We start from the raw sequence: 25,662 nt of genomic DNA, 5'->3' as shown, positions 1-25,662 counted from the left end.
CACACGCCTTTCACAGTCTGCAGTGGGGCTTTTTGTGCTGATGTCTTGGGTGGTTTTAAGGTTTTGAATCTGTTATTTTCTCCACCTCTGCATGACCGAATAGTCACGCGTTCACAGGGCAACCATTAATTCACTGCTGTGTCGTCCCAGATCGAAATCAAAACAGATGAATCATCATCAGCACAGACATTTTCACGATGGATTAATTGATAACCTTTTGATTAAAATACCATGACTATAATATGGTCTGTATGCTGCTAACATTTTCCCAGTCTTTGTTTTGACATTTCCACCACTTTGCTGTTTTAACTAAGCAATAAACCAAAAATGGTTGAAGAAGCTGGTTGGATGCTTCTTGCTTCTTGTTGTAAATCCCTCTGAGACAAATTTTCCTGGATCCTGGACACCAACGCCACCATCTTGATCTGGTGACATCATTCGGGTCTCCAAACTGACTGAGCTTTAGATGAATGACATGTGAACACTAACATCCAGGAAAAAGAGAATTAAATTGTATGTAGACCACGTAATGCAGGGTTTTTCTGCCTGGAAACAAACACTGTGATTGGTTCTATACAAACAACAATAGCAATGTTGATAATCCCCATTTAATATAATTAAACTGTATAAAAGTATATAAAATATCAAAGAGCTCCAGTTCAGCCAGCCTTTCTGTTAAAGTGCAGTTTGAGCTCTTTCACAGAGTAACAATAGAGCAGCAGTTAGACACACACAGGAATGTGTTAATGGACTGTTAATGTGCTGTGTGTGTGTGCCAGTCACCTTGTTCCTGCAGCTTTGACACACACACACACACACACACACACACACACACGCACACACACACACACACACACACACACACACACACACACTGCTGGGTTTCTGCTATTGTTTCACCTGCAGTTTACAGTCTTGTTAACAGCAGCTTGGTAAATAGAAGCTAAATATCTGCGGCTGAGAGATAAACTGTCCTCTCCGCTCGGACTTCACACAATACATCAAATAAAACTAATCTTTACGGCACATACGTTGCTTTTCATCATCACAGACGGATTCGGCACGCATTCAGCAACACTCCTCACTACATTAAAGATTGTGTGGGACTTTTGCGGTGGGAGCGGCGGCGACCTCGTGGGTTTACGAGCGTAAACAGTCACTGGTTTCATGTTTACTGTCGTCGCTCTGTCTTTTATGTCCAGTTTTTCTGTCCGGTTAGCTTTACAGTTGTGCATGCGGCCTCATAAAGTACTCCTTTGTACCGTGTCCTCTCTGACCTAGATGGCGACTCTGGAGCAGGAAGGAGAGGAGGTGGTGGGACAAGCTCGGTGTCCCTTCGAGTCCCGCCAGTCCAACGTCGGCCTCTTTGCAGGTGAGTGAGGCAGGTGGTTGTACAGACTGTCCTGAAATGTCGCAGGTTCAAATCCCACAGCTGCCCTACACCTTTCAAGGGGGTTCAAAGTTCCTGTAATATTTCGATTTCAAGATTTTGCTTTGGCTTGTTGACCTCTTGTTTATCAGGTTGCCTTTTCACCGTTCATTAAGGTTAATTGTTCTTTTTGTGCATTTTAGTCCGGTTATGGGTTTTATGGGTTTACAGCCTCTCTCCACCTTCTGACAATCGTGTTTTTATATTATGAATGGCATGAAAATTGATCACAGGAATGAGTGAACATCAAGTATGAACTGACATTTGTCAGTTTGACGTCATTCTCATGTGGTAATGCAGTTTGAATATGGATTAGGATTTGAAATGTCTCACATGACCTCATAATGACAATGAAGCAAATGTGAATGTGGGATGTTTACTGCCATGCATTAACCGAAGTAAGTCAGAAGAGATTTTTTATTTATGTTCATAATGGGAATGAATGTAAACCGGAGACTGTCTGGAAGGACAAAAACAAAGTCTCAGAAACGCATCAGCAGGGTTTGTTAAAGTCAGCCGTGATGAGAAGTACAGATGGTTCATGCTGAATTAAACATGTGAAAGTCTTCTGATTTCCTCCATGTCAGAGCAGTGGTTACTGAAAACAAAGGTGCAGGATAAAATAGTAAAATTACAGACAAAAGTATAAAAATATAAGTGTAATAATAGAGTGGACTCCATCTCCTGCCACATCATTCTGTCTGTCTGGGTGAAGGTAATTCTGTGTCAGTGCCCGAATCGTCGCAGGGTGTAATCTGAATTTACCCTCTGATGGATCCACTAATCACAGCAGTGAAGGAAGCTGATACTTTGTGAACATGCTGGGGTAAAGATCAGGCATGAGTGAAGAGCCGGACTCGTCGTGCCAGGTTTCCACTGACATTAACACAAAGTTCAAACGTGGGCTGTGATTAAAACTGCCACGTTCTCCAACATGTTTTCTGCTCTGCCTCTTTTTAAAAGGTAATAAAAGTCGGCTGTGGCCAAACACAGTCACTTGAAAGAAAAAGGTTATTCTCTGGAATTGTGATCACTGGCAATATCTCTCAATTACTTTATTTTTTATCCTCTTTCTCTCAGGTGGGGATTTCTACTCTGCCACTATGACAGACTTCTTGGCGAGCGACGCCGTGATTTACCGAAGTCTGGGAGAAAGCAGTCCGGTCCTGCGTACGGTCAAGTACGACTCCAAATGGCTGCGAGGTGAGTAGTCCCGCGTGGTGACAGTTGTGGCACTACGAGGCGGTTGGAGTTGAGACGTTTTCCTTCCCTGATGTGTCAGTATCTCAGTGATAGCTGGCTCCACTCTGGATCAGATTCCAAGTCTGCAAAATGTGACCACTGACTGAGCTCAGAGGAAAACAAATCTCTCTCTTGGCCTTTTTGTACGGCACATTCAGGCTACTTAAAGTTTAAGTTTTCTCCCCTCCCAAAAGTTGATTACAGATCTCAAATGAGTGTTAAATTTTAGTTTTAGACTTTATGCGCCATAGACATGTAGCAGTTGTGTCAGAGCCTTCACCTGCACCCTGTAATGACAAAAGATTACACAATCCGAACCTTTGCATACTCGCTGATAGGGAACATCTCATTGCAGCTTTAGTAGGACTTTAGGTGGATTTGGTTCTGTCTTCAGATTCCACTCTGATGAGCTCCAGCCCTATACATTACAGCATTTATGTTTTTATCAGCCCTGATCCAGAACCAGCTCTGCTATTTCATGTTATCTCTGTCTTGTAAGTTTGTTCCTCCTTATCTTTCCGTCCATGTCTTCATACTTACTTGGAGCCATTTTCCAAAGCGAGCATCTGTGTTTACCAGCTCCTCTCCCAGCCTGCTCACAATGCTCTGTCATGTTGCAAACAAGGCATCACTGCCAACGTGTTTGTCGCATATCTTTTCTTCTTGTCTCCCACAGAGCCCCATTTCCTCCACGCTATCGAGTACGGGAACTACGTGTACTTCTTCTTCAGCGAGATTGCGGTGGAGTACACCACTCTTGGCAAGGTGAGAGACTCGTTTCAGGCCTCGCCGGACTTGCAGTTTGTGACTTCTGAACTTCGGTTTCAGAGTGGCATGAAGCTGAAGGCTGTCACCTCTCATGCGAGCCACATGCCCACATGATTCAGAACTGCAGTTCAGCGTTCCACCTTGGCGGTGCCTGAGATTGGTCTGATCTACAGCGCAATTTCTACGTTTTCTCCTCGTGTCCCCTCAGGTGGTTTTCTCCAGAGTCGCACGCGTTTGTAAGAATGACAACGGCGGTTCCCCGAGAGTGCTGGAACGCTACTGGACGTCGTTCCTCAAAGCCCGGCTGAACTGCTCTGTCCCGGGCGACTCCTTCTTCTATTTTGATGTTCTGCAGTCGCTGACAAACGTGCTGCAGATCAACCACCGGCCGGCCGTGCTCGGCGTCTTCACCACGCAGGCGAACAGGTCGGCTCAGTGTTGTTGTCTCTGCTCACGTTTCATGTTTCTTCATCTTATGATATTTAAAGAAATACATTTAGTTGATTCTGTGTCAGTCAACAAAGGCAGGACCAACTCATCAGTATGTGCTGAATTCTACATAATAAGCAGACAGAAATCGTTTCAGACTTGGTGCTGAAGTCCAGAGCTTTTGTAATGCTGACTTCCTTTGTGGCCCCTTCGACAGCATCACCGGCTCGGCAGTCTGTGCTTTCTACATGGACGACATAGAGAAGGCCTTCAGTGGCAAATTCAAAGAGCAGAAGAACAGCGAGTCCGCGTGGACGCCTGTTCCAGAGGAGCAGGTCCCTAAACCAAGGTGAGAGACGCATCTTTCAATAGCAAACTGTCACTTTCCAAAAACATGTTTTCCTGCCTCTGACGGTGGAGTTTTTGCAGCTGCTGCCGTTATTGTTCTGCACAGACATCTCTGAACAAAAACACAAGCAGTCACACGAGACACCTGTTTTTCCCCTCCTTCTTGTCCCCAACAACACACAGCTGCCAGGCTTTCTGCATCTGTTCTCTGTTCACTCTGAGCTATTTTGTTTTCCTTTGCTACCGTTGCACAGGCCAGGATGCTGCGCCGGCGAGGGCTCGGCGGCTGCCTACAAGTCGTCCACCACCTTCCCTGATGACACCCTGACTTTCATCAAGTCTTACCCTCTCATGGACGAGTCCGTGCCCTCGGTCAACGACAGGCCCTACTTCACCCGTACCACCAGCAGGTACGGGATTTGTTTAATGAAAGGCGGGAGCGTAGCATCAGAAAGTTTGTGACCGACAGGGAGCCATAGAGAAGCACTTTAGGTCACCTGTACTCTTCATACCAGCGTTTCATTAGGCGGACCTTCGTTGGGTAACACTGATACGGTCAGGCATCGAGGAGGAGTCCGCTAAGAGGACACCAGAACCCCCCATCCTAAACACAAGTCAGGATCAACGAGCTGAGCTTGATCCCTGTTCAAGGTGACCCACGTGCTGTACGGTGCCGAAGCATCAAGCTAAAATACTGAACATTCGCTGAGTTTTCTCTGTTTCATATATAAACAACAAACTGAAGTCATCATCTTGACATCTTAACACAATATAAAGACGGTAACCAACTTATTATTCACAAAATAATGAACAGATAATGAAATAAATCATCGTTACAGCTCACATTCTGACTGACCGATCCCACACTCTATGTTTAAATATACGACACTTATTTTCATTCACAATTGACCATCATTTGGTCTAGAAAAGATGCAAAATAAATTCCCGTCACATTTTCCCAAAGCACAAAGTAAGTTCGAATTTCATCCTAAACCCAAATATATCCAGCTTAGCTGATATAAAACAGGGAAACGGAGCCAGAGAATGTTATTTTTACATGACAATGTTATTTAACCAAGTAATCAGTTAATATCCCTGCGACTGACCAGTCCAGGGTGAACCCGCCTCTCACCCGTAGTCAGCTGGGACAGGCTGCAGCCCCTCCTCGATTCTGATGGGTAAAACAGTATAGAAAATGGATGGATGGATTAATTAGTATAATTTACTTTCATACCTCAAATTAGTTCATAGACTTGTGCTTACTTTTGGTTTTAGTTTAGTTTAGTACTATAGTATACCATGTACATTATACATCATATGTCCTAAAAATAAACGCTCTTGTTCAGGTGCCTTCTTTAAGAACATTTTCTGTGAATCAAATTAAAAAGATAACCTTTAATGTTTCTGTTCAGAGACTCTAAAGGCTACAATTATAAAACAGCCCTTCATGAGCAAATGCCAGGGTCTTTAATGGTTAGTATGCTGCTATTATTTTCTATTTTCAACAGCGACATAATGTACTGGCAGTGTTCCCGCACTCAGGGCTGTGATTGGTATCGATGAGTGAGCTCAGGTGGAACACACAACCTTGTCCCTCATTAAAACCCATCGGATTTGTTCAGCGGTCGATCTCAGCCCACATCAAAGACGAGCCACTCGGGCAGGGGGTCTTCCTCGAGTGCTAACCCGATCCACAGACGCTCCTCTGCAGCTCGCATCAAAGAGAAGAGGTCACTGGTGTGTGTGTGTGTGTGTTGTGACATTTGATGATCCGCTGATGTCAGATGATCAGGTGGGGCGAATGTTGATAAGTGTCCCGGGTGGTCCAGACAGGTCTGCCCAAACCTCAGACCTCAGACGTGGATGTACACGTGGGCAGATACACCTCACAGATTACAGATTCAGCCCCACAGACACACAGACACACAGACACACAGAGACACACAGAGACACACACACACACACACACACACACACACACAGAGTACAGGAGCCTCCTCCGTGCCTCCTGAAGCAGAGCCAGGCTGACAGCCAGCCAGACACTGCAGTGGCTCCACACTGGGGAAACATGTGCCGCTTCGCATCTGGCTCCAAAAACATCACATCTGTCTCGCCTCTCCCCAGAGAGGAGCCAGATAAATGAAATCTAACCAGGAGCGCATCACGCAATACTACTGAGTCATTGCGTGGACGTGCCAGTCAAGCGGATGCGGGTAAACACACCGTCCTCTTTGGGACCGACCGGGAGGAGACAGGAGCCGCTGCCGGTGTCCTTTATGGAAGAATCTAGAAGGGATGTGATGCCAGAAAAATTACTGGGTTTGTTAAAGGAGATTGTTTGTGTAAGTCCCAGGGCCACAGAGGGAAAACGCACGCTGATAAAATGAATAAGTAAAGCTTATGCCTCCGTCAGCAACCGCTGGGCTCAAGGTGCCCTTCGGCACGGCTCTTAATCCTCAGCTGCTCTGGTGGAGCCAGCGCTGTGGAGATGCTGGGCAGCTCCCAGGTGAGGCTGAGTGCAGCTGGATGAATGTGAAGCAGGCCGCTGCTCCAAAGAAAACATCAGTCTGCTGGACCTCCTCAGAAATACAAACAAATTAATAGAAAACTGGAACTGCAGCGGCAACTGCAGTGTGTTGAGGAAAGTTTCTGAACAATAGGAAGGATGGATCGATTGAATTTTTGGGGTGGGTGGACAGATGAATTAAAAGGGTGAGGGGATTAAAGGAGGCAGTGGAGGGAGGGGATGGTGGGCTGTTACATGAAGTGATTGATTGCATGCTGATGCGTCTTACAATGAGCTGAGTATTCGCCCGCTGTTTGTGTTGTTTACCATCTGGAATCGACTTTGACAAAACAGAGCGACAGCGTTGAGAAGCTAGCCAGCACGTTTGGCAGCGTTAGCCTCCTCTGATCTGCGTCAGTTTGAAGTGCAGTGACAGCTCCAGTGTAGAAGCTCCTCCCTACACTTTAAATCAGCACGTGTGCACATTTCCACAAATCTATCAATACTTCTAACACAGCTGCATTTCTAATCGTCTCTTTGTCTTATTTTTGCGTGCAGATTCAAGCTGACCCAGATTGCGGTGGACACGTCCGCGGGGCCTTATAAGAACTACACGGTGGTTTTTCTGGGCTCTGACAACGGCCACGTGCTGAAGATCCTGGCCAGCACTGAGGGAGCCAACGCGTCCTTCAGCACCCAACTCCTGGAGGACATCGACGTCTACAACCCTAACAAGTCAGACAGTCTGTTTTATTTACATGTTGATATTGTTGTTGTTGGTTCTGATTGCAGCTCCTGAATGTTTTCACCCTTTTCATTCTGGCTCTTTGTTTCTTTGTCCTTACTCGTTCTCCTTCTGACTCTCCTCTCCTCCTCTTTGTGTTTTGCCTTGATCGACCCTGCCCACCCACACGTTGGTCTATTGTAACACTTTGCATCACCCTGTACAGCTAGAGGGGATGCCTTTTTTTTCCTGTGTCTTCTTTTGTTTTGTGCCTGCACAGCTTGTGAAGTCTTTCTGCACCGAGTTTGATTCACAGCCGGCTTTCTGTATCGTTTTCAGACTGTGCCAGATGTCTGCGGCGCTGATTTGAAAAAATGAAACGAAATTGAGAGCGTCTGATCTTGACGGTTGGTGTTCTTCTGTGTTCCTAGATGCAACGTGCGGGGGGAGGACAGGAGGGTGCTGGGTCTCGAGCTGGATCGGGATCATCATGCCTTGTTCGTGGCGTTCTCGAGCTGCGTGATCCGAGTGCCGCTGAGCCGTTGCTCCGACTACAGCACCTGCAAGAAGTGAGTCACCTGTAGAGCCAAGCGTTTCGGCGCCACGGGCTGCGGTTGATTAACTAATTACTTGATTAGCAACTGAAGACCTGTAATTTCATTTATTACACCAAAAACGGTGTGTACATGCAGGTCTGCTAAAAATAGGTGATGGACTCCTCTCCCATCGCCAGCAGACGAGCTTTGCTTTCTTTTTATTCCCCCTGTGTTTCGTGTTTGATGTCATGAACATGGCAGACAACAGGAAGTGGAAAGCTGCAGATCATCTGCTTCATCAGATGGCATTCAGAAGATAATAGTTGTTTTAAAAAGTTTTAATCTAAAACATTCTGATCTACACGAGGAAGTAGAAGACCGAACTTCTTTCTGCAGAGAGACACATGTGCAGCACTTATGGCGAAGGCCAGTGACAATGTTTCATTAATTACTGCCTTATATCTTTTGTTCAACACTCTCAGTGCAGACTAAAAGATGTTCAAATGCTGCTTGAACAGACACGGATGGAAAACTTTTTATGCACCAGCATCCTTAACTTCAGCTTGCATCATAGCATCGTGTCAGAAAAGGGAAAATTAGCATGTCCGCCTGGCTGTCGTGTTTCCATCGTAATTCTTTACATTGAAGAAATTGGAACCTGCAAACTTGATATTTTTGCTTGAAAAATAAGAAAAAGTTGGCTAAATGGGCAAAAAGTTGCATCTTTTGAAAATGTTTAGGCAGGACATTAATGAAAAGTCACAGAAAAGGAGAATCCAGAGATCCTGGATCGTGTGAAAACCGGCCTGAGACTGAGACCACACTCACTGCTGCACACTGCTGAATGCAGGGTTTCCTCTCTGTGCTCCAGGAGCCAAAAACACGGCTCCAGCACCACCAGGTAACTCAAGAAAAGCAGCATCAATTTCCTCTGCAACTACCAATTTAAGAAATGTGTCCACTCGTGATGCTGTCAGAGGCTTCTGGACAAAAGCCTGTTCCAAATAGCAGATGTTATGCTATCATCCGCCTCGTTCATGGAGGTGGTGGGGCCCACTTTTCCCTAAAAGCACTCAGAGGTTGTTTGCGGTGTTGGCAGGTAAGAGAGGGTGAGATTAAGCTGAGCAGCGGAGAAGTCTGGCGAGGCTTCCATGTGAAGAATACTGTGGTTAGAAGCAGGTTTGAGCATTTCTGTTGGCTGATTCTGATCTGATTATGGGCTGCGCGTTTGAGTGTACGTGATCCCCTGCTCTGCAATAGAGAGAAGCGTCTTTAATGTGCAGTTTCTCAGAATAATCGTTTTGTATCCGTGTGGTTAACAGTTGGCTTGTTAACTGGTCAGCTGGAATTAACAACAGTTGGTATGAAGTGGAATATTGTTGTCATTTTATTTTAATATCAAGCAGAAACGCCCCCAAATTCACTGTTTCCTTCCTCTCAAATGTGAGAATTTGCTGTGAGAAACTGGTACTTTGTCAAGTCAGATTATTTATACAGTGCGTTTAAAAACTACAGGAGTTCAGCCAAAGTGCTCTCCAGTTTAGGCAGATGGGTTAGATATGCCTCAGTAGAGATTACAGAAAGCAGAGGTGCATAAAAGGCAATAATAAATAAGAGAAGGCACGAGGAAAAGTTGAAGGCAAACCAAAAGTGCAAAAGGAGGTTAAGATCTTACAATACGGGTTTGAGCCTGGACTTTTCCTTATAACCCACACAAGCCTGAAAGTTACAAACAACAGACATTACAGACAATATTACAAATTACAGATTACAAAGACAAATGTTCAGGGATAGAAAGCGACTTTCACGGGTCTGTGTGTGTGTGTGTGTGTGTCAAAAGATGTGAATTGATAAAAAAGTTTCTAACCATCAACCAAACGTTAGTTGATCCGCCATGTGTTTGTCTATATGCCATCGAAGTCATCAAAACGTTCAGAATTTTCAGCATTTTCGACTTGAGGAGGCGTTTATGTCAGGAAATTCCGACAGCACTCGAATGCACCGCGAGTGTCGGGTTACTGCATTTTAACTGCGATTTTAACCAAAGTAAATGCACTGCACTTTGGCCTCAAAAAAAGGAAACGACAAATGGAAAAACTGGCAATAATCAGCAGTTGGTAAAAGAGTTTGGTTCATCAGCTGTTTGGTGTAAACTCTGTGAGTGGAACAAGTTTGTGAGCCGAGTACAGAAGAGCGTCTCTCTCTCTCTGTCCACGGCCTTTTGTTTTGTCAGGCCATGTTTTAGCCTCAGTTAATCTACTTGCTCCCCACTTCGGCGTCTATTTTTGGGGCTGTGAGGAATGTTGGCACTTTTTTCTTTTTTGGATTTCTCCCCAGCTCCATCAGGGAATACATATACCCCCATAGCATGCTAGCCTCTTATTGTAAAGGCCTGGAGAAGCTCTCTGCATCGTTTAGTCAGAAATTGGATCCAGCTGATTGGCCAGGAGCCAGCAATGGTGGCCACCATTTTTTATTTGTTTTTTTCCTGAAGCTGAAGGAGAGAAAAGAAGAGAAAGCTTTACAGGACGGCTTCATCCCCAGATCCTTTTTAGAGACTGGAGCTATAGCACACCTCATCCTGGGATTAGGGGCCCCATAAGCCTCATCAGCACTGGCCAGGAGGTCAGGTTTCAGCTGCCATATCCTCCTTTACCACACCAATGAATCTGTCTCCCTGCAGATGAGATTTACCTCGTCTCTCCTTTTTCTGCCTCCATTTTCTCTGCGTTTCTGTTCCTCCGCTCACTGCATTGTCAGGTTTCTTTTTCCACTCGAAGCCCTGCTGCCAGTATTGGGTTTCAGAAAATGCTCTGTTTTCAGCTGCAGCTAGGAACTGTGTGAAATGGGAGTTTTATTAAAGAAAAATACAATAACATCGCAGAAGAGGCATTTAAACCTTTAAAATCTCCACACTCATGGATTTTCAGCTCCTGTGGATATTTCCTTTTTTATATTAACATAGTGACAGCTTTCAGAGAAAGTAAAACGTATCTTATTTTGACTGTCAACCATGACGCACTGTTGATACTGAAGGTCTAATGCACCTCACAGGGTAATTCTGGTTTATTACAGCTCGTCTCTTCCGTTTGTTCTTTTGACCCTCATGTCCATCAGTTTGGATGATGTTGTGCTTATCAAAGGAATTGCAGAAATCAGATGACGGCATGACTGACAGTCCAGAAGAGTCAGACACGAAACCAGTCAGATCGGGAGAAAGGTTTTAAACTGTTTTGTCTTGCCTTCTAAATAATTCAACATCATCTCTTTGTGCGTCACAAACCACAGCAAAAATAAGTCTTCTGATAGTTAAAATTACTGCTTGCCCAGCAAGCATGTTGACTCTGGACGTTTGCTGAAATGACCAATGCCAAACGTAACCTCACCTGAAATGTTGCACAGGAAGCCTGTGTGCACATAACAGTGTCGGACCCGTAACCGGTGGATCGCTGGTTTGAGTCCCCGTCCCGGTGTCCATGGCTGAGGTACCCTTGAGCAAGGTACCTAACCCCCACTGCTCCCCGGGCGCTGCACGCGGTCGCCCACTGCCCCGGGTTTGCTGTGTGTGTGTGCACGTCACTTGGGTGGGTTAAATGCAGAGCACGAATTTCGTTGGAGTGAGTTCCCTCCAATGACAAAATATGTCACTTTCATCATCTTTCATCATCATCTTTCACAAGACGGTCTATCGAAGCAGGAAGTCGATTGGTTAACTGTAAAGGATATTTAAAACAGTTTGTTTTCACAAAGTTTGACTGACTTTGTGGTTTTGTTTGCAACAAGGAGGTCCATCAGCAGAAGAAAACGTGACAGTGATATTAGTAGTGATACAAATGATGACCAGAGCTATAATATCGAGATCCAAAGGGTGATCATTTGTTTTATGTTTGTTAGCTGAGTCTTGTAACAGACATAACAGCCATAGTCAAACCTCAAGCTGGATTAAAGCTGAAACCATCGACAGCGAGTCAGTTGTGTTGCTAAATGACAGCAGGAGCTGGAGCTGGAAGCCTCAGCCTCAGAAGCTGCATGAATCCCCTCTCAGTGCCTAATGGATGTTCCTTACAGTCTGTGGCTGCAGACAGACATGCACTCCTGTCTGTTCATCATAGCATGACAGACTGTGAGCAAGGAGGCAGAAGACGAGTCTGAAGTCTTAAAGAGTGACGAGGGACACCCGCAGACGCATGTCATCTGTGAAGTGCGTTAGACAAAAGAACGCGTCACTTAGCGGCTCTTACTGGAACCACAGCTGGACTCGACTGGCCTCCTGTCCCACAGAGCCTCACTGTGGAGGTTCACTCCTGTCATGTAACCATGGATGATGGCAGCGATGGAGAAGGCAGAACAGGGACAGCTGCTTGTATAAACTCTATACCTTATTCGCCTTAGGACAGATGGATGAATCATTTATTAAAGCTGCACTCCGCAGTGTGACGTGTTGACTGCCACACACTGAGACAAGAGTCATTTAAGGACCTCGATGCCCAGAAGTCCTCCGTGAAAAGATCAACAGTTTTTGTATTTTTGTACTGGAATATTGTGGTGTATTGCAGTATTATGCAATACCCAATGCCCTTGCAGAATTCAGCAGAATTACACAAAGGCACAAATCATTAAATCAGTTTGCCTGAAAATTTTAAGAAAAGCCTTGAAACTCTGCTACAGGGCTGCTGTTTTTACTGTTGATTATTTCATTGACTAATCGACTGGTTGTTTGGTGTATAAAATGTCAGAAAATGAGATGATGTCCTCTCATGTTTTTGTTTGTCCACAACCCAAAGGTGTTCAGTTTGCCGTCATAGAGGAAGAAGCTGGAATCAGAAGAGTTTGACCTTTTGATGTTATGTTATATGGTTTTGTGGGCCCACACAGCACAAATGAGTCACACTTTGGGATAATTAAACTAATCACTCAGTTGTTCCATTGACAGCCAGCAGGAGGCCTGAAGATGTTTTCTGAGCTTCACTGAATCCATATGAAGTGCAGGGCATTTGAATGATTATAGAGACAGCGAACTTGTGTCTCTTTGACGGTGCATGTGAATCCTAGCTGTCCTGAGAGACCAGCAGTTGGTGTCGTAGGGCCTTGAGGTCCCACGCTGGGACGCCGTCGGCGTGGACAGGAAGATCTCGCTGACATCAGATCAGAAAACACGAACACTTATGGATTGTTTTGGCGGTCAGTCGTCGTGCATTTTGCCATTTTACAGGCTGTTTTTTCATTGCTCCCCTGGAAGTTCATCCAGATGTTCTTGTTTTTCTTGCTGTTTCCATCACAAAACAACTGAAAAGAGCACTCGCACAGGGTGGGTGTGGTTCTCTGCGCGCTTCTCTGCTCGCTTCCCAGCTGCAGGCGTGGTTTCTCTGCTGAATTCCCGCCGTTCTGTTCTCCTTCCTGTGATGTTTCCAGACTGAGGGTGAAGGCGGGACGGCACCTGCACGCTCACTTTAGGTGGCTGTAAATAATTTTAGAAGTTTAAAACGGGTCACGGGAGTCCTCATTAAAACTTGTTCCTTAAAGCCATTAAGGCTTTGGTTTGACGTGACGCTGCACCCGGCGGCACCAGCAGCGATCTGCAAACATTTGTTTGTTTGTTTGTTTACTTTTACCTCTGATGGTGTTTTATTCAGCACACCGGGCTAAAAAACATCTCTAAAGTGTCTGAAGATTGGCAGCGGGTAAACATTATTGTAGTTTGTTGTCAGTCTTTTGTCAGTGTGCACTTCATGCTCATTATGTTGGTGCTGCCGGGTGAATACCACAGACCTGCAAACAGTCTTTTCTGCAGCGGCGGAAAAAATATTGTTAATGCTCCCACTGACACCTCGTGTTGTTTTGCAATTACGCAGAGGCTGGATGAAAACCAAAAGGATCCGTCGCTCATTGCGGAGTGCAGGATTAGAAACCGCAGATTTAAATCAAACGCGAGGCAGACTGCAGATCAGCAGAAGAGTTTAATCAACGCAGCGGACACGTGTGGCTCTCAAAGTGCAGAAAACAGTGAAGTGGATGTTGGGATTCTGCTGGGACTTTATGCTGTGGGGAAGGTGTCTAATTGCTGCTGATGCTGGTTAATGCTGACTGCCTCTGGGTGGAGGAAGTGAAGAGTTCTCAGCCCACACAGCAGGTTATTTGCTTAATCACAGAAACAGACTCGTGTAGCCGACCTGAGTGGTCCTGGCTTTGAGGTCCCACATTTCAACACTTAAATCCGCACTGTTTGTGTGTGTGTGTGTGTGTGTGTGTGTGTCTGTAACACACTTCTGGAGTGACTCCTCTTTCTGTCCCAACATCGGCAGTTTTACCCCCATTTTGTACTGCACGTCTTGTCTGAGCTGACGATTGAAGGCCTGTTTACATCAGTCACACCAAAGAAAATCAGTTGTTTGTTTTTCCGTTTATGATCTGCTGAGAAACATTAAGTTCAAAATTCAGTTAAACTCTTTGTAATTAGTGTGTGTGGTAGTAAATAACAATTTATCAGGTCAAAGTAATTTTTGATTGAGACTTTAAAGCCTGTCAGAGATGCTTCAAAAGAATTTCTGTTTTTATTATCTTCAATTAAATAAGAAAACCAAAACAAATCAAAATCTAATCTCATTGATCTTCTTCTGTCCGTCTGTCTGCGCGATCGTCTGCATTGATCTCTTATGGGGAACGCGTTCGTGTCGGGATGTTTGGCAGTCAGTGAGTGTTAGCAAACAAAGCACATTTTATTCACACATAAAACTCTGCAGACGCTTTGTGAAGTGACATTAAAAGATTCAGATACTGTAATACTGTATCTGCATGTGTAAACAACAGCGCATTTGCATAAGAAGAAGATTATGGGAGTTTCATTAAGAGTCTTAGTTAAGATGTAAAGAAGTTTGAATGCACACAATAATGTCTCCTCTCTGCTGTTCAGTTAGAGATGCTGAAATGATAACTTGTATTTGTGCAACTTTTCACCATGTTGAATTAAATCGCAGCAATTTCATCTTCAGTTTAATGTGTTTTTAATGTTTTCCTCCTCTGTCTGCCTTGTGGTGCACTAAATTATCCATCACATGGTTCATTACCAGAACACATGAAGTTCACTTTCTCCAACTGATGCTCAGGTGGGAGGGGAGGAAGGTGATGGCTGTTGTTAGGTTGGTGTAGTGCCTTGTCTCACTGCTGTCTGTCTGTCTGTCTGTCTGTGCAGGAGCTGTCTGTCTTCACGGGACCCATACTGCATTTGGCTCAAGTCTGGCAGCTGTGCCACAGTCTCACCTGGCTTCAAGTAAGTCTCTCTCTCTCTCTCTCTCTCTCTCTCTCACTCACACACACACACACACACACACACACACACACACAGTTGGTATTAACACCCACTTTCTACTTATTGTACAAATGCCAGCATAGCCATCATTGCTGAATAAATGTTGATCTGATGCCTTGCTGCCCTGATGTGTTTGTTTTCTGTGCCTTGTAAGTGCAGCACTGAAGTACAGATATTATTCTAAGATCTGTCTGTTTTAGTGCTGTGATTCAAACATTTAATCTTTTCACAAGTTAAAATGTTAAATGAATTACAATCCACACGGTTTTCAACTTCATCTGCATCTGCCGCCTGACCTGGGACACTCAGCTGCAGCTTGTGTTTGACTCCCGATCAGATACCCGTCAGATACCGATCAGATATCGATCAGATACCGATCAGATGGTGCTGTGGGCGAGACTGAGCCAGACTACAGAGCTTTGGCTGCAGACAGAGACACTCGGTCGTATCATCCACGTACGAGTGTGTTGATGTGCGTTTATGTTGAGTTGTATTCACTGACTTAATAAAACAAGACTCATGTAAGCCATTGAAGTATTTATTGATATATTCATATAAATAATTATTTAAATTATGTACTTATTTTTAGAGGGTTTTTTTATTACTAAATTATTAATGAATTTAATTATTTAGGTTGTTGATGGAGACGTCTGAAGCTTTGAATGTAAATAGAAAATGGCATTCGGTTTGTTTCAGTGCAGTTATTGTTTACATTTGTGTGCATAGAAAAGAGAAGAAAAAGATCAACACCCTGACAGCAACGCAGCACAACACGTTTTGTGAGTTTCAAGGCTCAGTGAGAGGAAGTAAAGCTCAAATCGAGTCATAAATAGTATCTGACAGCTGAGCATCCACATTCCCACTGAGTCTCTGGTGCCAAAAGCTGTTTGCATTCTACCAGGTCAGTGATGGGTCTTTCGGGAGGGAACTCAGGATGAACTGGTCCCGGTGTCTAATATGGATGAGCTTCAGGTGCAGAAAAAATGTCCAAAGATAACAGAAATGTTGGGACGACTTCTGAAAAGTGTGTAAAATGTAAAATATTTCCACTGATGGAATGAAGCAGGCTGTGGTTTAAATGAACTTGAACATAATACAGGACATGCAGAGTTGGAGCAAGCAGACACAGGAAGAATATACGTCTCCAATCAGAAGCCTCCAGAGGACGAGCTTCAGCTGTTAAATCGTCTCTGGACAAAGTTGTACTAATTAGAGAGATCAGCGTGGACGCAGCCACATGAAGACATTATTAGCCCTCTAACTCACACTCACAGCAGGCAGATTTGTAAGTTAGTCAATAGTGTTTTCCCAAGCAGCTGCAGGAGCAATAATCTTCATATGTGCTCGAGTGAGTTGTTCAGCACTGACATCAGCACGACCCGTCTGCACTGCTGGCATTCTGATGATCGATAGCTAATCCAGAATTGGACAAGTGAGCAACGTCGACTTGATGAATATCTGAGTATATCTGAGTTTTTACTGTAACTCTTCGTCACGCTTGAGAGCCACAACATGCACCCATTTGGTTTCCTCTTGAGGTCCTGACATGTATCACATGCATGGGAATCTCACCTCCATGTTACTGGTTCTGTAAGAGTGGAGGCCGTGCAGGAAGCCAAGTCAAAGGAAGCCATTTGGTACTTGAAGGCATCGACCCTGCGGAGGCAGAGAGTGTGTGTTAACGTGCATCTGAAATCACAAAACTCTTGTTTTTTGCTGTCAAAATTCATTCCAGTGGAAAGTTAAAAATATTAACATTATTTTTCATAAGAAAAAACAAGAAAATAAGAAGGTCTTCAGCATCTAAACTGACCTTAACTTGACATTTGCAGGCAGGATTTTTTGCTGGTTAATTAACTGCTCCGTCTGTATGAGCTGAAGTCATCAGTGCTTTTCTTCGTTCCTCCTCCCTCATTTTGTTCGTCCGGTCGCTCGTTCGGAAAGCCGAGGTGCAGTGCAGCACGTGTCCGTGCGTGTAGATAAGGTGGAGACGTTATCTAAAAAGCTAATGTGGGTGGAGGCTCCTGTCGCTGAACGTTTTGGCTGTCAGCACCAGCCAGTGGCAGAACAGGGGAGACAAGGACACCACTGAAAGACAGAAGCAGCGACAGGTTCTGATTTATGGAAATATAGCTTCTAATGAAATTATTTTGACCGTTTGAGAGGAATGTGGTGGCGTCATGGAGCCAGGATTTTACATTAAAGATTAAAGTTGATCACTGTGCTTCAGTGGCACAAATCAAATCTAATCTAATCTCAGCTGGACTGTTTTTCTTTTTAATTTTTCCCCACATTGGCTTCTTTTTCTTTCTCCTTCGCATCTCTCTCTCTCTCCTTAAGCCTGTGTCATAAAATCAAAAGCGATGTTGGGCTGCGTGCGATTCCATCACGCCGCGGCGTCCCACACTGTCTGGCAGAATGAGGGAGACTGATGAATCGGTGGTTGGAAGGACAGATGGATTGTTGGGTGGATGGATGGTTGAATTGGTAGACGGATAGATGGATGCAGTGAAGAGTGGAGGAGGAGCACAGGCAGTTACAGGTACTATTTTCACCTGCTGTGTGCCTCCTGACAGGCGAGGACTTTGCGCGTCCCCGTGTGGTTGATGTACAGCCTCAGCCTAAATCACCACGCTGGCAGTTTTCTCTCTCTTACCTCAGTGTACACGGCCTGTAAACTGTGTGTGTGTGTGGAGTTTTCTGTACACTGACATCCCACTACACTTATGTTGCCTCTCCGTCACACACTCACTCACTCACACACACACACACACACACACACACACACTCACTCACTCACTCACTCACACTCCTTACACTGTCCACTGGCTTCCAATAGATTATTTTGACGGCTGAAAATGTGCAGACCTGGAATTATTGCATATCCCCTGCTTGGCCACCCAGATGTATTACTTCCCCTGCCCTCACACAGACGGAGGCTAATGGGATTTTTTTTTTTTTTTTTAAAGTGCATGCTTCTCTGTGCATACTGATATTGGTGTTTTTGACAGTGTAATGTTTGGATTCTTTTACTTAAATCAGTCCATCTTTTGTTTCAAACCATCGTAGTGTTTTTAACTTTAACCGAATAGTCAAAGGTCTTTGCTGGCTTCCTGGCGGGACACACTGAATTCCTGCAGTCTTGTTCTGTCAGACAGCCAGCTGTTTCACGCAGCTGCTTAACTTATCATAGTATAAAGGCTGCAAACAGCTGGTTGGTAATAAGTTAATTAGTGGGTGTAGGACGTGCTGGTGGGCAGATTTTGTTGCCTTCATACAGAAGCTGTTTTTATATGCTTTGCTTTATTCATTCTTATAATATTATAGTGGACCATACAGAAAAAAGACTCAAATTCTAATATATCTGCAAGAATGTGAATAAGCACACGTCCCAGTGTTTGTCTTTGGAGTCAGAGTCGGGTGTTGAAATCCATCACCGCCAAATGCAGACATTTTCCTGCAGGTTTATGTGTGTGGCACCAGCTGGGGGGGGTGGAGGAGTCCCGGTTAGTTTCATCCACTGCTCCAACAATCACCAGCTGTGGTTTGGTTGAAATATACCTTTAATTTACCGAGTTAGATGTGAAAATATTGTGGCTGTACACCCTGATTTTGCAGCAGTGTGTTACAGTGGTGACCCTGAGTCACAGGAAAGCAAAACCTCCACAGGAACTCAAACTGCTCCTGCAGCGTCAACCATTTCTGTTCTGTTCATTCACATGTTCAGTATGTTCCAAAAATGTCACTTTTTCCAATAAAACTACGCTATGAGGAGGCAAGAGCAGGTCAGGGACATCGACTTAAAATGTCATCTGGTCCTCGGATTTCTCAGGCTGTCAGGCATATTTTCACTTTCGGTGCTGTCACTGGAGCTTTGAGTGGTTTTATAGACGCTCTCTGATGCTTCTCCAATACGTTCCTGCACTCAGAGGGGAGGAGGAGGCAAATCTGATTGTCTGCTTCCTGTTGAGATGCAATATTGCGAAGAGAGGGGTCATTTAATTAGTTCAAAACAAGCAGGATATCCAGTAATAAGAGACTTTAATTTGTTTAGAAATCTGCAAAAGTTATGTGGGTGGGAACTTTTATTTATGCCTCCTGGTGCACACTGAGATAATCACCAAAGATGCACTGCTGTTGAGGAAGTAAAAGTAATGAGATTTTGATAGAAAATATGTTTTGGTTTAGTAAGTGTGTGTGCATGTGTGTGTGTGTGAGTTACAAGGCATGAAGAGCTGGCAAGTAAAATGAGGAAACATTTTTTTAAATAATTTCTTTAAGGATTGAGTTTTAGGGTGTGATTTAAGTTCAGGTGAAGGCTGTAATTAAGATTAGAGTCGGGTTATGCGGTTGGGACTGAGCAAGCAGTGCCGATGTGGCTTCACGCTGGCAAAGAGCTCAGACGCGCTCGCCAAGGTTTGATTTATGAGCCGGCGTTCGGCGTGCGGGACGGAGACGCGCTGGAAACCAATGGACCAGAACGTGAGACAGATCGGCCAAAGCATCCTGTCCGGTCTCAACCATCAGCCTCCTGCCAGGGAGGCAGAGAGACGTTTGAGGGAGGAAGAAAGAGAGAAGGCAGGGAGGAATGGAGGAGAAGAGGGGGAGAAAAGAGGGGAAGCTGGAGAGAAAGAAACGGGGGGTTTAAAGGAAGGGAAAGTGAAGGAAAGACAAAAAGAACAAGAGGTATGAGTGGGAGGGAGGGAGAATTTTATCAGTGTGAACCCAGAGTGCAGAACATCTGGTTCTCATTGAAGGTTTTCTCTTCCTGAGGAGGCTCAGGCCGCCTGTGTGGCTCCAGAGTAACAGCAGAGTTCAGCCTGCATTAAGTGATATCTTTATATATGCACATACATCAGTGAGCGGACGGCCAAAGACGAGAAAGGGAGTGAGGATGACAAAGGGAAGGTGACGCGACGAGAGAAGGATGAACCGATGTGAATCAGGCGGCAGAGAGAGTCTGAACCGAGCTTGAGATGAAGCAGCTCAAAAGTCACCGTCCTCCTCCTCCTGGGACGTCCTCGTCTCTGTCTGTCTTCCTCCTCGCTCACATCACTCTGTCATGGACTATGAGTCCCCTCTTTTTTCCTCCAGTGCTGTCTCATCCAGAGGTAGCATGAATTTTAATGAGTGATTTGTGGCTGATGCAGAGGCTAGCAGAGGGAGAAGCGAGGATCCACAGCCCTCCTTCTCTTTCTGTCGCTTCACACACTGAAAGGCTGCAGCCGGACGGCTCAACTTCATATTGTTTTCCGGTTTACCTGTCATCCATTACGCATCTGACTTAATCACCGTCGCCACAGCGCGGTGCCAACGCAGAGGACAGCCAAGGACGGGGGATGTAGACGGATCCTGGAACGGGATCAGCTGGGCACCTTGAGGGATAAGGCTGCCAATATTCTGCATTTTTGTTTTCGTCAAAAAAAAAAAAAAAATCCCATGAAAAGACTAAAACCAAGAATGTTTTTGTCTTTCTCTCAGTACCTTCTGGCACATGTTACTCTTTCAAAGCAGTTTATGTTTATGTAGTTTTACTCTTTTAAAAATAAAAGCAAAACGTTCATACAGGAGTGTCATGCATACTGGGATCGATTCAGAACAAACATTAAAGTCAAGTTTAATAGTTGTAAATATCAAACAGGTGCAAAATAATCCTAATGAGAGGGACATACGTTGACTCGTTCACAAAGAAAAACAAAAGCAACAAAAAGATTAACGAGGCATTGAACGCCTCACGTTGTCTGATTTTTATCTCCTGACTGGCAGCAGCAGTTCGCTCTGAGGCATCATGATGCAGAACATTAATTTAATCGGCCGATTTGTGTCCTCACCTTTAGGAAATTAGAGATTTATTTTTCAGTTTTGATGTGTCTTACAAACCACTTTGAACCTCGTCTTTGAAATGTGCTGCATAAATAAAACAATCATGTTACGTTCAGGCCCCTCAGTTTGTTTTTAAAATGTTTGGGTGAGATGCTGATTTTCATCTGCAGCAGACTGGAGCAGACGGAGGGACATTCAGTCTGATTTGAGACGTGTAACCGAGACAGATGCAGGACATGGACCCGGACTGGACGGGTTTACGGGGAAAAAGCTGACAGATGTTGGCATCTGGCAGCCAGCAGTTCCTTGTGTTTGGAAAGCCAAGCAGAACAAAATGGGTTCTTGCCTGGTGGGTCGCGTTCAGCTGTTTATTCATGTGCATAAACACCAGAGAAGGTCAATTATGGTGAAGAGTGGCGACACGAGTGACGTGCTTTTCCAAACGTAAAGGTGACCCGTCGGCAGACGAGTTAACAAAGCTCTGATAACGAGCTTCGGTTCTCCCTCTGCTCAGAAATTGTGTTTTGCATTGTCGATCTGAGAGAAGGTCCACGTCAGGTCGACGACACTGAGCATGCTCAGATGCGGGCTTCAGGGTTCGCTGACAGGAATAAACTCTAAACTGAAGTTGCTTCCATGAAAATATTCAAACTATTCAAAATATAATATTAATATTCAAAATATTCAAAGTAGGTTTCATTCATATTTGGTTTTAGCTTTTTTTTGTGGCAAATACTTTAAGGGACGTGTAGTGCTGTTTAGCCATCTTTGATTTTGGGGTAAACTGTCCCTTTAAAGCAGCAAATCCCCATCCTGAAGGTCAGGGACATGCTTTCCTCTGAGCTCTTTGTTTTGATGGTTGTCAGTCTTTGGATAATTTCACCTCTTCGGGCCTCTGAAATCAGCCTGAGAGGAAACACTTCCTCTGCGGTTGAAGCGGTCACAGCCTTCAGACTGTGGCAGTAGATCGCACGTACATGGAGTTTTGCTTTAAGGCGATGCTTAAAAAGCTCAAATGTAAACCTAATGAAACATTTCACTGTGATTCATCTCAAAGGAAACAAACTTCGCTGTAGACGTCACCACATCAGCTGTGACGTCCAAGCAGCTGCTCTCGGGCTGTAAAAATACTTCCTCTAAAGATTCTGTAGTCTTCACCACACAAACACTGAGCATCAGCCTGACGTTCTTTGATTTGATAATCGCCAAATCCCTCCATACAGGAATTTAGTAGGACAGAGCCGAGGTGTGTGTGTGTGTTTGTGTGTGTGTGTGTGTGTGTGTGTGTGTGTGTGTGTGTGCATGTGTGTGTGTGCGTGCGTCCCAAGCCCTGACAGTTGAAGGCAGAGTTGCAGCTTTAGCGCGCACTGAAGAAGTGGAGGTGATTAATTCTTTGAGCTGATTTTTCTTCCCTCCTTGCAGCTGAGTTCTTCTTGTCTTTGGCTCTTCGCTGCTTTCTGCCTCCAGTTTAGACATCTGCTGTTTCTCTCAGGAGCTGAGACGCATGTTTGTGTTGAGGCTTGCAAGTCTCTAGAAATGAATCTAAAAATTTATGTACAAGATCTTGTGTCTGTGTAGGATGTGTGTGTGTGTGTGTGAAGTTTTGTGTGGCTAATTATAGATGTGTGCTGGAAGAGTGCGTGTGAGCTGCAGGTTTGTGTTTAGGTTATATAAGAAACTAATTGGTTTGTTCTTGAGTAGGCGTGCATGCACGCTTGTACAAAAGTGTCTCTGTGTGAATACCGGATCATTACGCTTGTGTTTCTGCCGTGTACACGAGCCCATGTCTGTTTTATTCGGTTCATTACATCGTGTGGGAAGATTGTTGGCGTCGATGTGAAGCTGCGCTCGGCGAGAAGCGCTTCCGCTCCACCGTGCGTCAGCTCAATCTCATTACTGGGCCGCCGAACGCGTGCGTCTGGATGAGACTTTGACTTGTGATTGACTCCAAGGTGAAAGATGGCGTATCAATCCGAGGCACATTTTCATCAGAGCAGCAGAAAATCTGAAATTGTCAGATTGGGTTTCTTGTCAGTTTGGAAGAGTCGTTCAAAAGGCAAACTCTGAGGATTTGGATTGCACAGCAGCAAGTTCAGAATGGCAGAAATTTCACAGTGAATTTATTTTTGAAGGATTTAATTGACATGGCTGAGCTTTTATTTCTCCCCTTTTTGTTTTTTGCTCAGATGTGCCTCAGTTCTTGAGTTAGTCGAATTAGACTGAATCACAAAGTCCTTCCATTCATACTGGAACCAACTATGAAGATCTTTTCCGGCGGCGTGTTTACCTTTGATGCGAGTATGAAAACCTCAAGCTGGTTCTTAAAATTCCATTTGTAACTTGCACACCTGTGATCTGTAAATCACAAATTCACTGAAACTGAGGGCACCTGCCTTGTGATTTCTTCTTATATATTGCCAACACTAATGAGGGGTTTAGTCAGGAGGAGCCATGGAGCAAAAGAGTTTTTGGAAGACGAGATTGCAGCGATGGTGGAGGAGATTGAAGCTAACTTGACTGAGCTGACGAACTTAGCCAAAAACACAGTGTGTCAGGGAGTGTGTCGCAGCTGCAGTGAATGAGGTGGAGCAGAAAACCAGAATTATGGCTGATTTTAAAAAGAATTGCTCTGGAAAGCACTTTAAACTGATCGTTCCTCTCACACTGTTCGTAAAGCTCTTGCAGAATTCACTGCAGGATTGGATGCTTGCAAGCAGGAAAATCACTTGATGTCAAGTCCAGAGTTTGCTTAGATATGAGATCATTTCTACGTCAAAGTGAGGTTTTAGAAACACTTATGTGGTTTTCTGCTGAAGTCATACTTAGATCAAAATTGCTTCTGAGTTTCTTTTTATGAGGCCTCGTGTATTCCTGTCTTCAGTCTGATGCTCCTTGTCCTTCTTTTCCCCTTGAAAATCCACACAAAAGCACTTAAACTGCTCCTGACAATAACACTTCATCTCTGGGTTCAGCTTTCTCAGTGTGTTTTTCTTACTCGTGCAGAAAGCTGGCCAAAGTATAGATGTTTTGATACATTTGCCATGCCATTAACAGCGTGAGGTGCTCGACAGCAGGAAGAGTTTCCATGAAAATATCAGTGGTAAATGACAGGTTTTGATGTCAGTCGCTCCGAATCAACACACTTCCCCGTCGCTAACGTTCAGCGATCATACGGGGAGACATTCAATGCCGAGGTACCAATTTCACCAGCAGCAGCAGCAGCAGCCTGAGGATACTGAAATACAGTGCAGCTACAGAAAGTGCTACGTATGAAGACAGGGGCCCAGATCTGAGACAAGGAAGGAAGGACCAAGTGAAGTGCAAGCACAGGAAGGGGAGGGCTAGGAAAATAAGAACGCACTAAAGTAAATAACAACTTCTCGTTTTAAACTAACTCTCTGAATCTGCTGAATGCCACAGAACTGATGACACACAACCTTGTAAGAAGATCCAAGGGTGGTTTTTCCCTTCAGGTTCGGCCGCCGCCGCCAAAAGCGAGACTCACTCTGACCTCAGCCGGACACGAAACAAATTAAATTTTCTCACGGTGCATTTAACCCCCCGCTCTTCCGGGCAGTGCGCACCAACAAAACCAATTTTGGAAAGACTCAAAGAGGCGCTTTGTTAAAAAATGACAGTCAGGGAAATGGGTTGATGCAAATTAAGTGATGTGCCTTTGTTTCTTACTTTTCAGAGGAGGGTTTGAACAGGATGTGGAGAACGGTTACCATCAGCACCCCGATACCTGCCACGGTGAGATGGAAACTTTATTTATTTCACTCATTTGCATAAGTAATAAAGAAAGAGAGAAACGCCACCGACTGACTGTCATCAGATTGTGATGGCAGAGTGACAGTGGGCCCAAGTGATGGCGGATCTGAAGAATTCTAATGGAGCATTACGCTGTATTTATTTCAACAAGGGCAGCCATTCGGTTCGTTCTGAAGGAGCTTGAAGAGTAGTTTGTCCCCGTTCACAATCCCTGCTGGAATACTGTTCTCAATCTTTCTGTCTTAATTAAGTATTTGCTCACAGAAGTGTTTTTATACAAGACAGAGAGGGTTGTTATGGCCGCTTTGCATGTGTCTGGGATGTGATCAGAACCGCAAACAGGATAAATTCAACAATGCTCGTCTCCCATTAGAAACGAATGAATTGTGGCCTAGAAACCGGGAGCCCTGATGAATGGTAGCCTGACGCTGATGCTGTTTTCTTTGTTTTTCTCTCTCCAGATGTCCTGGCGACCACTCGCAAGCAAAACACAGCCCTAGATTCAGCGTATGGTCAGTGGACATGTCTTTACCCTTTCATTTAGCAGCCTCAGCTGGTTTAGCTGAGCTCAGCAGGCGGGTCTTTCACACCCGAGTAGGACTCTGAGGGGAACTAGTTTCCATAGAGATTATCTTACACCCAAAGAGGTTGTGGTTTAATTCTTGCAGCATTTGGTTTGTGTCTCTCAACAGCCCTGATCCCCAGTTAATAAGTAAAGGGAGACTTAGGGTTTTTGGCAACCTGGGTCTTATTTTAGTAGTTTTGGCTGTAATTCGAATG

At 44.7% G+C, this 25,662-nt stretch overlaps 1 protein-coding gene across 6 annotated transcripts in view; it reads left to right on the top strand.

The window, feature by feature from the left end:
- Positions 1 to 25,662, top strand: part of sema6e (sema domain, transmembrane domain (TM), and cytoplasmic domain, (semaphorin) 6E) — a 133,307-nt gene that overhangs the window by 88,831 nt on the left and 18,814 nt on the right. For all 6 annotated transcript variants that reach the window (XM_046400767.1, XM_046400770.1, XM_046400765.1 and 3 more), the window contains 11 exons: positions 1,282 to 1,372; positions 2,510 to 2,632; positions 3,348 to 3,436; positions 3,648 to 3,865; positions 4,086 to 4,217; positions 4,471 to 4,626; positions 7,281 to 7,457; positions 7,878 to 8,015; positions 15,172 to 15,249; positions 24,806 to 24,864; positions 25,344 to 25,394. In XM_046400767.1, the coding sequence (XP_046256723.1) occupies positions 1,282 to 1,372; positions 2,510 to 2,632; positions 3,348 to 3,436; positions 3,648 to 3,865; positions 4,086 to 4,217; positions 4,471 to 4,626; positions 7,281 to 7,457; positions 7,878 to 8,015; positions 15,172 to 15,249; positions 24,806 to 24,864; positions 25,344 to 25,394 (1,312 nt within the window). The remainder of the gene's footprint in view (positions 1 to 1,281; positions 1,373 to 2,509; positions 2,633 to 3,347; positions 3,437 to 3,647; positions 3,866 to 4,085; positions 4,218 to 4,470; positions 4,627 to 7,280; positions 7,458 to 7,877; positions 8,016 to 15,171; positions 15,250 to 24,805; positions 24,865 to 25,343; positions 25,395 to 25,662) is intronic.

The sequence above is a fragment of the Scatophagus argus genome, chromosome 9 (genome assembly GCF_020382885.2).
Source record: "Scatophagus argus isolate fScaArg1 chromosome 9, fScaArg1.pri, whole genome shotgun sequence".
In the NCBI taxonomy this organism is placed as follows: domain Eukaryota; kingdom Metazoa; phylum Chordata; class Actinopteri; family Scatophagidae; genus Scatophagus; species Scatophagus argus.
Note: the sequence above shows the minus strand (reverse complement) of the source record. Positions and strands in the feature narration are given on the sequence as shown.